The 15,694-nt window shown below is 42.0% G+C and overlaps 2 protein-coding genes across 14 annotated transcripts in view; both read right to left on the bottom strand.

The window, feature by feature from the left end:
* Positions 1-9,396, bottom strand: part of GSDME (gasdermin E) — a 116,470-nt gene extending 107,074 nt beyond the window's left edge. For 3 of the 8 annotated variants that reach the window (XM_055590575.1, XM_055590576.1, XM_055590577.1), the window contains exon 1: positions 9,084-9,388. The gene's annotated coding sequence lies outside the window, so the exon portion shown is untranslated. Of the gene's footprint in view, positions 1-9,083 lie in introns of all 8 variants that reach the window. The other 5 variants (XM_055590573.1, XM_055590574.1, XM_055590572.1 and 2 more) reach the window with 4 other exon arrangements.
* A 1,111-nt stretch (positions 9,397-10,507) lies between these two features.
* The window catches only part of OSBPL3 (oxysterol binding protein like 3), a 198,289-nt gene continuing 193,102 nt past the window's right edge, over positions 10,508-15,694 (bottom strand). For all 6 annotated transcript variants that reach the window (XM_055590567.1, XM_055590565.1, XM_055590566.1 and 3 more), the window contains one exon: positions 10,508-14,173. In XM_055590567.1, coding sequence (XP_055446542.1) covers positions 14,077-14,173 — 97 coding nt within the window. In that variant the 3' untranslated portion in view covers positions 10,508-14,076. The remainder of the gene's footprint in view (positions 14,174-15,694) is intronic.

Raw genomic sequence — 15,694 nt, 5'->3', positions numbered from 1 at the left:
ACATGGCTTATATGACTGGGCTGTCACCCTTTTCTAGAAAAATTGAAATGCAGGTACATTAAGTTGTCTGTTGCAGAAGCTGAAAGATATCCAGAGAAAAATTAGGCAGCAGAAACTATGAGCAAACAGAAGCCATGAGAGAGAAAAGGTCACCCAATAACAAAGTTGTTGGTAACTGCAGAGTGGCAGGGAGAAGGCAATGGCACCCCACTCCAGTACTCTTGCCTGCAAAATCCCATGGACGGAGGAGCCTGGTGGGCTGCAGTCCATGGGGTCGCGAAGAGTCAGAAACGACTGAGCGACTTCACTTTCACTTTTCACTTTCATGCATTGGAGAAGGAAATGGCAACCCACTCCAGTGTTCTTGCCTGGAGAATCCCAGGGATGGGGGAGCCTGGTGGGCTGCCGTCTATGGGGTCGCACAGAGTCAGACACGACTGAAGTGACTTAGCAGCAGCAGCAGAGTGGCAGAGGTAGCAACAGAGAGGTGCACAGGAGGGGGATTAACCTGTCCCTGTGCAGAAAAAGATAATCTTATCGACAGAAGTAGGTGGGATTCTGAATCATCTTCTAGTTGCATGAATATATCTCAGTTTGTAGAGGCTCAGCAGTAAGCTGCTACAACATTCCCTGCGACACTTTAATTTCAGCTTGCTGCTGCTGCTGCTAAGTCGCTTCAGTCGTGTCCGACTCTGTGTGACCCCATAGACGGCAGCCCACCAGGCTCCCCCGTCCCTGGGATTCTCCAGGCAAGAACACTGGAGTGGGTTAGGGGAGTGATTAAGTATGGAGCTGGCCAGTAAGTTTGTTTGGGTTTTTCCATAGAATATGAACAAACTTTTTGGCCGAACCAATAGTATGTTGTGTCTGAGTGTCTGCGTCAGTGGGGTGCCATTAGTGTACATTCAGCTGGAAAAAAACCACCCTAAAATAGCCTAACAAATAAGGACACTGGTCATCTCATATGTTAAGGTGTGCACAGGTGGAGAGGTTCCAGGGTGGCCAACTCAGAGACTCAGTGGTGTCATCTACAGGGCAGACTCTGCCTTTTCTCACTGCCATCCTCAGCCCCCTGGTACTGGCCTCAGACTTGCCTCTTCCTGGTTTCAGGTTGACTACAGAAACAATTCACACAGCTAGTCAGGGATGGAAAGGAAATGACCCTCTCTTTAGTTTCAAGCTGCCAGAAGATTTTTCCCCCATCTCATAATCCCAAGCCCATTCCTAAGTCAGTCATTGGGAAGAGGGAGAAACTGTTACATCGGTTTAGTCTGACTGAGACGCTACGGCCAGGGACGGGGCTTGGCTTCCCTTCAAATACAAGGTTGTCCATATCTGAGCAGAATCAAAGTGCTCTTTGTCAGCAGGAAGGAGGACAAAATAGCAGCTTTGGAAAGTATACTGTCGTGTCCGCTACAAGACACTATGAGGTCAGCTGGCTCTTCTCTGGCTGACCTCCAAGGGTACCTCTCACATTTAAGGCCTCAGTGTTACAGATTAAAAACTGTATTAGAAAACAAAATTAGAATTTTGCCACCTGACACATTCTGGGGTGTTAAGTACTTAGTTGCTCAGTCATGTCTGACTTTTTGCCACCCCATGGACCGTAGCCCGCTAGGCTCCTCTGTCCATGGAATTTCCCAGATAAGAATACTGAAATGGGTTGCCATTTCCTTCTCCAGGGGAATCTTCCCAACCCAGGGATCAAACGTGGGTCTCCTGCATTGCAGGTAGATTCTTTACCATCTGAGCCACCAGGGAAGCCCCTGGGGTATTGATTCACCTTAATCAAAAGGTCAGTTTACAAATCAGGAAATCAGTTTATTGATTTGTAGTCCAAAAGGCACAAATCTCTCTCTCATGGCTGGGAAGCTCATGCTTACCACCCAGCACATAGCAGTTAAATAGCCAAATTAATATCCCCAAAGTTTCTTGGTTGTACATAACATCAAAGAAGGGATACGGATGGTTTTGTGTCTTTCTTTGTCTTTGCCACACAATTTTGGGCTTCTTTTCCATTACACATGACATTCTCCTTGCCTGGAATAGCTTTGCTGCCTGTCTCTGCCTAAAAATGCCCATTCAAACCAAGTCCAACATCACCTGCATGATAAATATTCACTGTAAGTTATTTCCTTTCTCACTGTGGTAAAATTCTTAGTCATCCTTGTCTCCCTAATGGATGGCACTGCAGTTCAGTTCAGTCCCTCAGTCGTGTCTGACTCTCTGCGACCCCATGGACTCCAGCACGCCAGGCCTCCTTGTCCATCACCAACTCCCAGAGTTTACTCAAACTCATGATTCTCAGACCTTGTACATGTAAGAATCACCAAATCAAAATAAGACTTTGTTATTTAAAAAAGCATATTTTCTATTGACAGAGGAATGGATAGGAAGATTTGGTACATATATATATAATAGAATATTTACTCAACCATAAAAAAGAATGAAATAATGACATTTGCAGCAACATGGATGGACCTAGAGATTATTATACTAAGTGAAGTTCAAGACAAATATCATATGATATTACTCATACATGGAGTCTAATTTTAAAAATAATACATATTAACTTATTTATGAAACAGACTCATAGATTAAAAAACACCTTATGGTTACCAAAGGGGAAACGTGGTGGGGTGTGGAGAATAAATTAGGAGCTTGTTGTTGGCATGCACAGAGTACTATATATAAGATCGATAACCAACAAGAACCCAGTGTACAGCATAGGGAAGTACACTCAATATTCTGTAATAACCTATGTGGGTAAAGAATCTGAAAATGAATGAATATATGTATAACAGAATCACTTTGCCATATACCTGAAACTATCGACATTATAAATCAACTATACTCCAATAAAATTTTAAAACAAATAAACAAATACAGAGAAAGAAAAAAGTTTAACAAAAAATCATATTCTCAGGGAGTGTGATTCAGTAGGTCATGGACGGGGGAAGGAATCTGAATGTTAATGTGCACCTCAGCAGAGGACTTAGGCCACGTTTGGGGAAGCATTGGCCTAGACCATGATCTTGCAATTATCGTTCTGGTGATGGGAAATGGCTATGTTCCAGGAAGAAGGCCTCTTCCTCAACTGCAGTGAATGGGCAGTAACAAAAATCTTCCTCTTTCAAGGAAATCAACAAAGTCCCCATGACTTTCTGCTCTAGTCAGTACGTATATTGAAAGGTCCTGGACAGGGAGTTAGGGGAGTTAGGCGTTCTGGAGTCCATGGGGTCGCAAAGAGTCAGACACGACTGAGCGACTGAACTGAACTGCAGTGCCATAACTCATAAAGAAAAAAATTAGGGTTAGGGTCAGGGTCAGGGTTAGATAGAACCCAGGGTAGAACTCAGCTCTAGAACCCAGCTCCAGGCACCTTCTAAAAGGTAGAGATGCCTAAGCTGAGGTTTGAAAGGGAGAAAGTGAGTTTGACAGATGTGGTGGGAGAGATCCTTCTCAAAAAGGGACAGACTGTGCAAAGCTTGGGGATCTGAGACTATAGGCAATTCAATAAAACAGGGGAGAAGAATGCATGAGGGGAAGTGAAGCATAGAGTAGTCATGGGCCAATACACATATTATTCCTTTACAGCACCATATAAAATAGTAAAAACAACTTATTGAGCCCTCATTCTCCATCAGACACTATAATTTATATATATCATGTACAGCATAATGCTGTGTTTATTACACTATTTGGTCTCAAGTTTAAATATCCTCTTAAAGACTGTATGCTCTTAAAAGACCTTCATGCTCTTAAAAATTAGAGAGCACCCCAGAGAGCTTTTATTTATGTAGGTTATATATATCTATTGATGAAGTTCAAACTGAGAAACTGAGAAATATTAATTCTGAAAACTATGGATAATATACCATTATATGTTAACATAAAAACATACTTTTAAATAAATACAACCAGAATCTCTAGCACAAAAAATATTAGAGGGAAGAATAGCACTATTTTATATTTTTGCAAATATCCTGACTGTCTGGCTTAAAAGAAGACAGCTGACTTCTCGTCTGCTTCTGCCATTAACCTTGCACATTCACATGTCATATAGCCTCTGGAAAACCCCTCTATACATTCAAGAGGGAAAGTGGAAAGGGAAAATAGTGTCTTAATAGTATTATGAAAATATTTTAGACCTTGTGCACCTTGAATGGGTACTGAGAGATTGCAGGGATGCCAGATCACTTTCTGAGAACTGCTGTTTTAGAGGCTAAGAACACTTGAATCATGGTTTTTTCAAGTCTGAGACTGAGATTGTAAGCAAGTTCCTCAGCCTAGGTCTCCATTTCCTCCTTAGTGACATGGGGACACTTAGGGAACCTTAAGGGTGGTGATTGGCATGGTGTAAGCCATCAGTAAATGGCAGCAGCAGGTGACCCTTGTAACACCCCTTTGGGGTGAGCTCCAGGGCAGAACAGAGGAAACAGGAGAGCCAGGGTACAAACCCAAGTCTCTGACTACAAAGGCTGGACTTGTGACCGCTGTGTTGCACACATGCCGTGTTGAGATGTTCTGAGCAGAGATGTACTTTAAAGAGATTAATGTTGTGACCAGAACTTAGGAAAACCACTCTGGTTGTGGCTTAGAGGATGGGGAGGTGGCACTCTGACTGCAGTCAGGGGCTCCATTAGGCCAGGCAGGAACCATTAAGTTTCCTTTGGGCCATGCTGTATCAGTTTGACCTCTGGAAGGGCTGGCCAGAGACAGTGCTGTGGGTAAGGAAGAGGAACTTCTCAGGTGGTGGACTGGGCAGGACTCAGGCCCATGAATGTGGGCATGAGGGAGGTGGAGGAGTCTTAAATCTCTCTGGCATTTCTCACTTGAGCAACCCTATCAAAAATGTGTGACCACATATTCAGAGTATCATCAACCAGGGAAGCCTTGGTGTCCAGGGCTGGTCACTTTGGCATGGAGCACCAATGTGGCTGATGATAGTTTCCAGCCCTTCCAGAGGTCAGACTTATACCGTGTGGCCCGAAGTCCCCACCATAACCACATTTTTACTGTAAACTACTTAGCACCAAAGTCCCAGGTATATAAAAGTCCCAGGGATATTCCAAGGGCTTAGAGGGTATCTCACAAGAAAGAGATGGTTGAGGTCCAGTCTTTTCTTTGTCAAATGTACAGGGTGTGAACAACTCAAGCCTGATGCATTACCCTTTACTGCACTTGTATCCAGCTGCCTACTTAAAAGGACTCTCGAAAAAAGTTACCACCTAATTTTTTCATCAGAGCGCCCAAATCTGCTCTGCCCATAGTCTTCCTTATTTCAGTTCACAGAAACTTCATCCTTCTAGTGGCTCAGGCCACAGACCTTGGAGTCATCTTTGACTTCTCTCCTCCCACATCCCAAACTTAACTCTGGCCAGTCCTGTTGATTCTATCTTCAAAGTATTTCCAGTTTCTTTCTGCTTCCCTCCCCCTCCATTATTTCCACCCTGGTCTAAACCTTCACTATTTCTCTCTGAATGAGCCCAACAACCTCCAAACTAGCTCCTTGTGTTCACCTATGGCCCCTGCAATCTCTGCCACGCAGCCAGATGACCTTTTAAAATTATAAGTCAAATCATATCATTCCTCTGCTCAAAATCCTTTACTGGCTTTTAATCCCACTTGGCAAAAAACAAAATCTTTTGACCCCAAGTACCTCCCTGCCCTAATTTTGATTTGCATCCTCTCCCCAACTCACACTGCTCCACCTGCGCTGGCTTCCTTCCTCTCACCAGACACATCCCTGCTTCAGACTTGTATTTGTATTGAAAGATTCATCTTCCCTCCCAACTCTTCTGAGTATTCTCCTCCATAGCACTTTTACATCCGTCACACCACTCATCTGCCTGTTTATGAGCTCACCGTCTCCACCTCCAGCCACCACTCTCTGCCCCCACCAGACTCTATGCTCCACAAGAACAGAAAATTAATTTTCAAAATCTCTTCTGTATTCCCTGTATTGTTGACTGTAGGCAAAGGATCATATCAATAGACTTTGCAGCCTATTATTCACTCTCGGATCATTTTGATTCTACAAAAGTTTGATGATTCAGAATCTGACAGTTTTCTAAATAAGCAATGTAATTCTTCCATGTGGCCAAATACTTTCCATTTTCAGGATAAAATAGAAAATAATAATTTAGGGCAGATTCTCCAATCTGTAGGTAAGCTCCATGGGGGCAGGGGTTATGTCTGGCATGTGTTTGGGGCTCATGAATATTTATTGATTGACCAAAGAACATTCCTACCTAGTCTTAAGATCACAATCTGGCAGCACAGAGAGAAATTTAGTAATAATTTGTCCATTTGATGTTGGGGCCCTGTGAGATTTGTGGATAAGTGACCTACTCAAGTTTTACCAATAACTAGAATTAAGTTCCCAAGTCTCATCCCAGAGTTCTTTTCCTGTTCAATGAGCTCCCTATGTCAGATTCAAAGACCTTTGGGACTAAAATTAGAGAATAAGGACTTGGAAGGGAAAAGGGTGTTGGGATCTCACTGTTTCCCTCTCATTCTGTAGCAAGAGGAGCTGGATTTTGAAACGTGCCAGACATGCACTCATATCCCCTTACTGCTATTAAGAAATTGGGAGAGTTTGGTCAAATTGCTTAACTTCTGGTTCTCAATAAACACTTCTATTAAATGGGGATTGCCTAAATAAGTGAAAGTGAAAGTGAAGTCACTCAGTCGTGTCCAACTCTTTGTGACCCCATGGATTGTAGCCTACCAGGCTCCTCCGCCCATGGGATTCTTCTGGCAAGAATACTGGAGTGGGTTGCCATTTCCTTCTCCAGGGGATCTTCCCGACCCAGGGATTGAACCCAGGTCTCCCACACTGCAGGAAGATGCTTTAACCTCTAAGCCACCAGAGAAGCCCCCTTGCCTAACTAGGGCTGTGGTAATACTTCCATAGTGAGTCTGCAAAACTGTAATACTATAAATCAGAAGTGAGAAAAATTAATTCTTTCACCTTGTGGTTAACTGATGTGGTCTTCCTCATGAGCCCTTCACCTATTTGTTAGCAAGAAAAACAATTCAAGGTTTCATTTTGTTTAGTCTAAATAGATACAGAATCTCAGTAGGAGATGATGAAAAAGATTCTGGAGATGGAGAATGGTGATGGTCACACAACAGTGTGAACGCACTTAATGCCACTGACTTTTACACTTAAAAATGTACAAACTTTGAGCTATAATTACTGGAAATGTAATAGCTAACATGACTAGAGCTAGCTCTGCTGTATGGTAAAATTGGAAGTTGTTTAGAGTAGATCCCAAGAGTTATCATAAGGAAAAAAAAAAACATTTTTTGGGGGGGTCTTTTTTTGTACCTATATGAGAAGATGATGTCAACTAAACTTATGGTAATGATGTCACAAGATATGTAAGTCAAGCCATTATGCTCTACACCTTAAACTTACAAGGTGCCATACATCTAACAAAGCTCAATAAAACTAGGGGGAAATGGTTAAAATGTTAAAACTTTTATGTATCAATATGTGTGTGTGCATGTGTGTTGGTCACTCAGTCATGTCTGACTCTTTGTGACTCCATGAACTGTAGCCAGCCAGGTTTCTCTGTCCACAGGATTCTCCAGGCAAAAATACAGGAATGGGGAACCATTCCCTTCTCCAGGGGATCTTTCTGACCCAGGGATTGAACCCAGGTCTCCTGCATTGCAAGTGGATTCTTTATCATCTGAACCACCAGGGAAGCCCATGTATCAGTATATTTTACCACAATAAAAAACTACGGAAAGAAATTATCTAGTCTGATCATTTGGATAGTCTGTTCCGGCAATTCTCAGTCACTTCTGGAAAGATGGTGAAACTCTCAGGTTTCCCAGGCTTGGCCTCCCTTTTTCTCATAAACTGTGTTTGGATATATGGCGAGGGGGACATGGAGGCTTATGTGATTCTGCAGCAGAGGCAGAAGGGTCCTCTAGGGGGATTTCCTTGGCCTGCTCGGTCGCCTAAGCACTGCCTGCCTCCTCCCAACCCTTGTCCCATGGCTCCAGGCTGAGGAAACACCACGTATTGTGACACCTCAAAAATCTCATTGGACGCTGGTTGGGAAGCCGCGCTGCAGTTTAGCTGGCACGGAGAGCAGCTGTGAGTCACCCGTGGTTCCCCAGCCCTCTCCCCCTGATTTCCGGGCCCGCCAAGCCCACTCCTTCCTTCACCAGCTCTGAGGTCCGCCCTCCTCTCCATCCACTGCACCGCTCCCCTCTCATTTGGGCGTCCTCTTACCACACCCAGGGGCGTGCTTAAACTCTGCGATTAATCACTGACCACTGGCCTCCCAGGAGACTGGAAGCTTCTCAAGGAGGAAGGCTGTGTATCACCAGTGTCTGGGGCCATTCCTGGGCCAGAAAATGTTTTTCAGAGAAAACATCCATCTCAGTGGCTGCCCGATCCCTGTCTGCAGCCTAGGAGGTGTCAGGGCCCCTACCTTTACATCCCAAAGACAGTACAAAAGGAGTGCATGAAACGCTGTGAAAAGAAACACACAGTGCTTACCAACGTGCCATTTTCTAAGTCCTGGAACAATCATGACATTAGAAAGTGGCGTTCCTGCTTTGTGGTGAGCAATGTTGGTCAACAGACTATGTGAGGTCTGACCCTCAGAGGAAGAGGAAGAAAAAGAGAAAAAGAGAGAGAGAGAGAGAGAGAGAGAGAGAGAGAGAGAGTGTGTGTGTGTGTAAAGCTCCCAACATATTAGCCAATTTAAAAAATCACTGCTTTAGCTGAAGAGGAAGAAAAAGAGAAAGAGTGTGTGTGTGTGTGTGTGTGTGTGTGTGTGTGTGTGTGTGTGTGTAAAGTTCCCAACATATTAGCCAATTTAAAAAATCACTGCTTTAGCTGATACGTATTTCCCAGGTTGCTATCTGTTTAAACTATGGCATTTAATAAACAAGAGAGGATGCCCTTAACTCATTTTAAGTGTGACAACAATAATAACATCACGGAGAACCAGTTTTTAAAAAGCACAGTTAATCATAATTCATCCTTGGAAGATAACTGGGTGCCACAACAAATTATATTAAGAAAAAAAAGGTTCCAAAGCCTATTTACTTACTGAAAATTCCTCCAAAATCTCATACTAGAAGATGGCGGTAAACATAAGGTCCAGGTGCTTGTTTTTTGCTGGCCCAGGGCCTCCTCCTGTCCTGGGGCCTGAGCACTGCACTTTGGGGCTCCCTGCCCTGTTGGGTTCAGCCACCAGGGAGAATGGCGGCCGGAGAAGACCAAGGTTGGGAGAGTTCTTCCTGACTCGGCTGGATTTTCTGGCAGACAGAAGGGCCCTCCACTACAGCTCCTCCTCTCCTCAGAGCTCCAACTTCTGCCAGGGCGATTACAACTCTCCAATGTTGCTATTATGCTTTAATCCTGCTAATAGCCCACAAGTGGACCCTTCATTAAAATCTCCTGAGCTATAGAGTTGGCTTCTCTTTCCTGAAGGAACTCCAACTAATTAGTCCATAATAAGAAACTCCTGACTGGCACCAGCTAGGGCCCTGATGTCCTGATTTGCCGGTCACTGATGGATATTAATTATGTTAATGCAGATATTTCATCAGTTCTACTAGATAATACCACTGAGTTCATAAACTAAAGGCTAAGAACTCGTACCTTCAAATTTCATTGCCTTCTTCCAGTTGAAACCCTAGGACGCTTTCCAACAATGGCCAATGTTAAAATAGTCTGAAGTTGCCTTTTAAGATTTCCTTTAGTGTTATTATTTGGAATAATGTTGATCCTTCTTTAATGGGAGGTTTGATACAGATCAACAAGCAAATGCCATATACATATATGAAAGTTAGCAATAATTTCATGATGCTTATATGCAAATGTCAGGTACTGTCCTCAAAATGTATTTGATAGCTTGTTTTTCTTTTAAGCCAGGATCCAGTCAAGGTTCATGAGTGGCTTCTGGTTGTCTCTTTAGTGTTTTGGGAGAGGCAAAGACTTATGTGTGTAACTCTGCGACCCAGTGTATGTGTGACACTGTAAACATGTGAACTAAATCAAATGGAACTTCAGGGAAGGCTAAGTGTTCAGGGTTTTGCAGAGGACACAACTTGGGTGTAGGAGGAGATGAGTCAGCCATTCATCAGGGCCATTAAAATAGTGTGGGTAGTCAGCATTTTCCTTTTTCATGTTAGGACACACAAAAAATAATGATATTTCCATAACATGCTGGGTTGAACAGAGAGGGCTTCTTGGGGGCTGTCTGGAGCTCCAGCTGCCCGCCTCAGGTTCTTGTCCCAATGGTGGGAGACCTACATTTGCAGTATATCTTGGAAATGTTCAGACCAAAAATATGGCAACTTTTGCCAAAGTTTCCGGCTTCTTTGGGTCCTGGGGTATTTTTTTTATTTCCAACCCCATCACTTTAGTTAATCTTGTGTGTTTCTCCCTCAAGAGTCTCAGCTAGAGTCTTGCTCTGTCCCATCAACAGCCACATATGCCCATTAACCTGGAAACACAACGACAGGGGCAGCCTTTTTCCATGTTATTTATTCAGTCAACTAGCTACACGTGGGGGAAAAGCAAATTAGTTGGAGCTTTTGGGGGAGGCCTGGGCAGATGGGTGGAAGGCTGGAATTTTAAACAGAAAATAATCTTATAAACAGTTAGATGAAAGATTTACAAAATCCATTAAAAAAAATAGTATCTTCTGAGGGTAAGAGACAAAGATAAAATCATCACAAATAAATTAACAACCTCTGATCACTGCATTCCTCAAAACCAAAGTTCCTGAAAATGGTTTGCATTTCAGACTGCTGCAATTTGCAGATACTTATATGGTCTATATTTCCAAAAAAGAAAAATAGAGACAAACACCAAGCAACAGATTAATACAATGTAGGGAAAATTGAGCACATGAAAATAGCTATCATTTGGTAGCAAAAATAGAGTTATGCCAATGTTAATATCAAAATTAAAGACATTTAAATAAATTATGTCAATACAACTGCTTATTGCTCCTATTCATAACTAAAAGGTCTGAGAAAATTCTATGATCGCGGAAGGCATAATATAATTTACAGAATAAGTATTAGATCTACAACAAGTTTCAACAACCAAACAGAACCTTTATCATTTTTCTTTTAGTGTTGACAATATTAATGGTAGGACAAGGTCACTCGTCATAAGTGTGGAAAACACAGAAGGACAGTGCTTGAAGCCCAAGTCAATGATTTACTGGAAGTAATTAAAAATAGGATGTGAGAAAAGCAGCAGCCCAAATGAAGTAAATATTTTTTTTAATGAATGGTTTGTCTATTTTACTCTCCCAGAGAGTCCATAGGAAGCACATGAGGCCGTGGGGGCTGTCTGGGCATTCTGTGGGGATAATGACGGTTGTCTTAAAGTGAACTCCGTCTGTTTAGTTAGTACCAGAACCAGCCTGGCTTCTAGGAGGTGAATGGCATGGAGAAAGAAGCTGCACTGAGACTTTGATTATTACATTTCACTCCAGAAAATACCATCTTAGGCTTTGGGACCTGGGGAGGGAGTGATCTGCCTGGCTACACAGGAGACTGTGGCCCCTTCCTGAAAAGCATCTCTTGCAGCTTGGGACGACCAGCAGGGGCAACAGCACCACATTACCTGGGGTGTAATGTGGGAAACTGGACTGCACACGGTCCCATTTCCAAGAACAGCTGTGTGGTTCACCATACATTTGGGATGGGACGACCAGGAATAAAATAGAGGTTACAACATGTACCTTCAGCGATGAAGTGATTGGCATTATGTAATTGGGAGATCCAAAATCTGGAAAAGTCAGTTCTGCCTCAGTCCTCAAACAATGCCATGTTTCTGCTTCCTTCATCTTAAGACTATAAAATGTCCTTGAGATACAAATTAGGTTGAGAAGGTGCTTTTGAGAGTAGAGACTGAAGGAAAAAAGAAGCTGTTTCCCCCTCAAGGGAATTTGAGGATTATAATAGGATGTATCACCAAGCCATTTAAATGTCAGAAAAACCCTTTATAGAGGTGGGTACTAATAGGTTTTAAAATTGGCATGCATATTCAAATTTATCCACACTCCCATCTCAAATGACTACAAAGGTGATGTTTGGTCCCTTGATCCTTGTGATTACAAAATGAAACATAAGATCAATTGAAATAGCAACTGGGACAATTAAAGACTTGCCAAAGACCTCATGACAAAGCTACATCCATTCAGGCTGCATGTTTTGTTCTTGTTTTGAGCCAGCCTCTGCCGTAGTCAGTATTACTCAAGTTCTACATTTACCTTCACACTGTGAAAATGAGATTTGTTTTCCCCTGGAGTACCCTTAAAATCCACAGGCCTCTTCTTCCTGTCTGTGAGCAGAATTCAGATACAAGCTTGAAAAGAAAAGAACAAAGCCCATACCAAAGAATTTGATTGTTTTCATTAGAAATGGAAATGATATTCTCACTGTGTTCATCTTGACGTCTTGATAAAATGGAATGGATGAAAACAATATTTAATGAATCGCATATTATTTTAAAATGCTAGTCACTTGTAGATTCCAAAAGGCTAGTGATCCACTTTAACTCTATTTTGAAAATGGAACACTCTCTAACTAGTTGTTTGTGTGACACTGAAAAACAGTGCATGCTTTTTTCCATTACTTATTTTTCACTCATAGCATTCTTTGATGTTATTTAAATATCTAAAAATGTTTTCTGGAGAAATTTTTTTTTTACCACATCATTTTACTTGATATCCCATAGGGTTGTTATGGACTTTAGAGGAAAATGCTTAAAACTCAAGCTTTGGTTTTAAAGTAATATGGGCAGAAATTGGAACTGCTTTGATCACAGAATTCAACTACTGCACATATTCTATTATTGTAATCGGCAATAACACATTTAAAAAGGCAAAGTTTCTCCTTTTGGTAGTTATAATCTGTATCATTCAAGACTGCTGCAAAACTCACAAATGAGTGATATGAGTTAAGAAGAAAGTGTAGGAAGGGGATAAGAAGACATTTAAAGCTTTATCAGAACACAGCACAAAGGAAGAACTCAATTCTCTACATTTTTCTATAAGGCAGATGGTCAAACTTTTTAATACAAGATCTAAAATACATTGCTTATTAAGAGGTAGAAAATACCAAAACAGTATTTAAGGAAAATGTGTTGAGTTACTTAAAACAATCAGCTACTTTATTAAACTTCTGGAAAGTCAAACTGCCATTTGGAATGCCCTGTGTATTTTAACACTAAATTGGGCCATTCCACATTCAACAGAGATGTGGGCAAATAGTGGGGGAGGTTGGGGTGGAATAGGAAAACAGTTTTTTTAACTTGTAATGAATTTAAGGAGAAATTTCCTACTGTTTGGGAATTCATTATGATATTTAATAAATAGGGATTTCTCATATTATCAACACTTTCTCTGTATGACTTTGCACATAGGCAATGAAACTATAGGGAGGGATGACTTCAAATGTTTCCCTCTTTGAGAAGGTACCACACCCATCTTATACAAAAACATATCTCACTCATCTTATACCATTCTCTCCAGTCACCGAAATGCAAATACGAGTATTCTTCAGACTCCAGCACCAGCAGAATTGTTCTGTGTGAGCAATTCAAAAGCTGTCTGAGGCAAAAAGATACCTGAGCTACCAAAATAAACCTGGGTAGCTTATGCATGGGTGAGTAACCCTAGGTATTCTTTTTTCTTAATGCACCTGGGAGAGATGGATTTTCTTTACAACCTAATTTTATAAGGCATAAATTTAATTAGAATTTTCCTAACCTTTGGAAAATTAGTGTTAAAGTTTCTTTTTTAACCCACACATTAACATTCAATCTTTTATTTTTATTAAATAGTTTATATATAAAAAGAAATATCAAGGTGTTCTACATTCATATAAACAATCATGATAACATTTGAAATTGTAAAGAAACCTACTGAAGAAAATACATACTTAAATACTTACAACGCTAAGCTAAGAAGCACAAGTGATCATTCTAGATAATATTGTTTAAATATACAGACACAAGACGGTGGCTTCAGAAAGCAAATGCAGGAGAAGCACAAAAATGTCTTGTTCTTTCCTCTTTCACCACAAGACAGGATGGTCCAGTTTGGAAAAACCAAAATCTTTCCTAAGTTCCAAGTAGGTGCCGTTGCTCACCCAAGAGTCATCAATGGATTTCCTGTGGAAGTGAAAGAATTTGTTGAAGGCTCTTGACAAGATCGTCACAGTCTCTATTTCCCTTTTCAGTTCCTCTCCGCCCTGCCTGGCCCTCCACCCATCCCCTGCTGCTGCCCGTCCAGATTATCATTTGCATCTGCACACTCTGTCCCTGTGGTCCAGAACTGGACTGTTTAGCTACTTCTGACTTCAGCTTCTCGAACTTAGAGGCTGTGACAAATGGTACTCCTGAGACAAACGGGTGAGGGAAGAGTCTGTGGTACAGAAAATATGGCTGGAATGACAGTCACCACCTTGAGTACGACTATGTAAATGCTGCAAATCAATCAGGTTGTTCAAATCAAGTAATAAATTAAGAGTAAAAAGGAAAGGAATTGGAAGTCATCACAGTCTAGAGTTAACAGCCTTGGTTAACTATCTGACTAGATGTCACTCAAAGTTGGGCTTCCCCGGTGGCTCAGAGGTTAAAGCGTCTGCCTGGAATGTGGGAGACCCGGGTTAGATCCCTGGGTTGGGAAGATCCCCTGGAGAAGGAAATGGCAACCCACTCCAGTACTCTTGCCTGGAGAATCCCATGGAGGGAGGAGCGTGGTAGGCTACAGTCCATGGGGTCGCAAAGAGTCGGATACGACTGAGCGACTTCACTTTCTTTCAGTTCAGTTCGATCGCTCGGTCCGACCCTTTGCAACCCCATATACTGCAGCACGCCAGGCCTCCCTGTCTATCACCAACTCCCAGAGCTTGCTCAAACTCATGTCCATTGAGTGGTGATGCCATCCAACCATCTCATCCTCTGTTGTTCCCTTCTCTTCCTGCCTTCAATCCTTCCCCAACATCAGCGTCTCTTCTAATGAGGCAGTTCTTCTCATCAGGTGGCCAAAGTATTGGAGTTTCAGCCTCAACATCAGTCCTTCCAAAGAATGTTCAGGACTGATTTTCTTTAGGATGGACTAGTTGGATCTTCTTGCAGTCCAAGGGGCTCTCAAGAGTCTTCTCCAACACCACAGTTCAAAAGCATCAATTCTTCTGCACTCAGCTTTCTTTATAGTCCAACTGTCATATCCATACATGACCACTGGAAAAACCATAGCCTTGACTAGATGGACCTTTGTTGACAAAGTAATGTCTCTGCTTTTTAATATTCTGTCTAAGTTGGTCATAACTTTCCTTCCAAGGAGTAAGCGTCTTTAAATTTCATGGCTGCAGTCACCATCTGCAGATTTTGGAGCCCAGAAAAATAAAGTCAACCACTGTTTCCCCATCTATTTGCCATAAAGTGATGGGACTGGATGACATGATCTTTGTTTTCTGAATTTTGAGCTTTAAGCCAACTTTTTCACTCTCCTCTTTCACTTTCATCAAGAAGCGCTTTAGTTCTTCTTCACTTTCTGCCATAAGGGTGGTGTCATCTGCATGTCTGAGGTTATTGATATTTCTCCCAGCAACCTTGATTCCAGCTTGTGCTTCTTCCAGCCCAGCGTTTCTCATGATGTACTCTGCATGTAAGTAAGCAGGGTGACAA

The sequence above is a fragment of the Bubalus kerabau genome, chromosome 8 (assembly GCF_029407905.1).
Source record: "Bubalus kerabau isolate K-KA32 ecotype Philippines breed swamp buffalo chromosome 8, PCC_UOA_SB_1v2, whole genome shotgun sequence".
In the NCBI taxonomy this organism is placed as follows: domain Eukaryota; kingdom Metazoa; phylum Chordata; class Mammalia; order Artiodactyla; family Bovidae; genus Bubalus; species Bubalus kerabau.
Note: the sequence above shows the minus strand (reverse complement) of the source record. Positions and strands in the feature narration are given on the sequence as shown.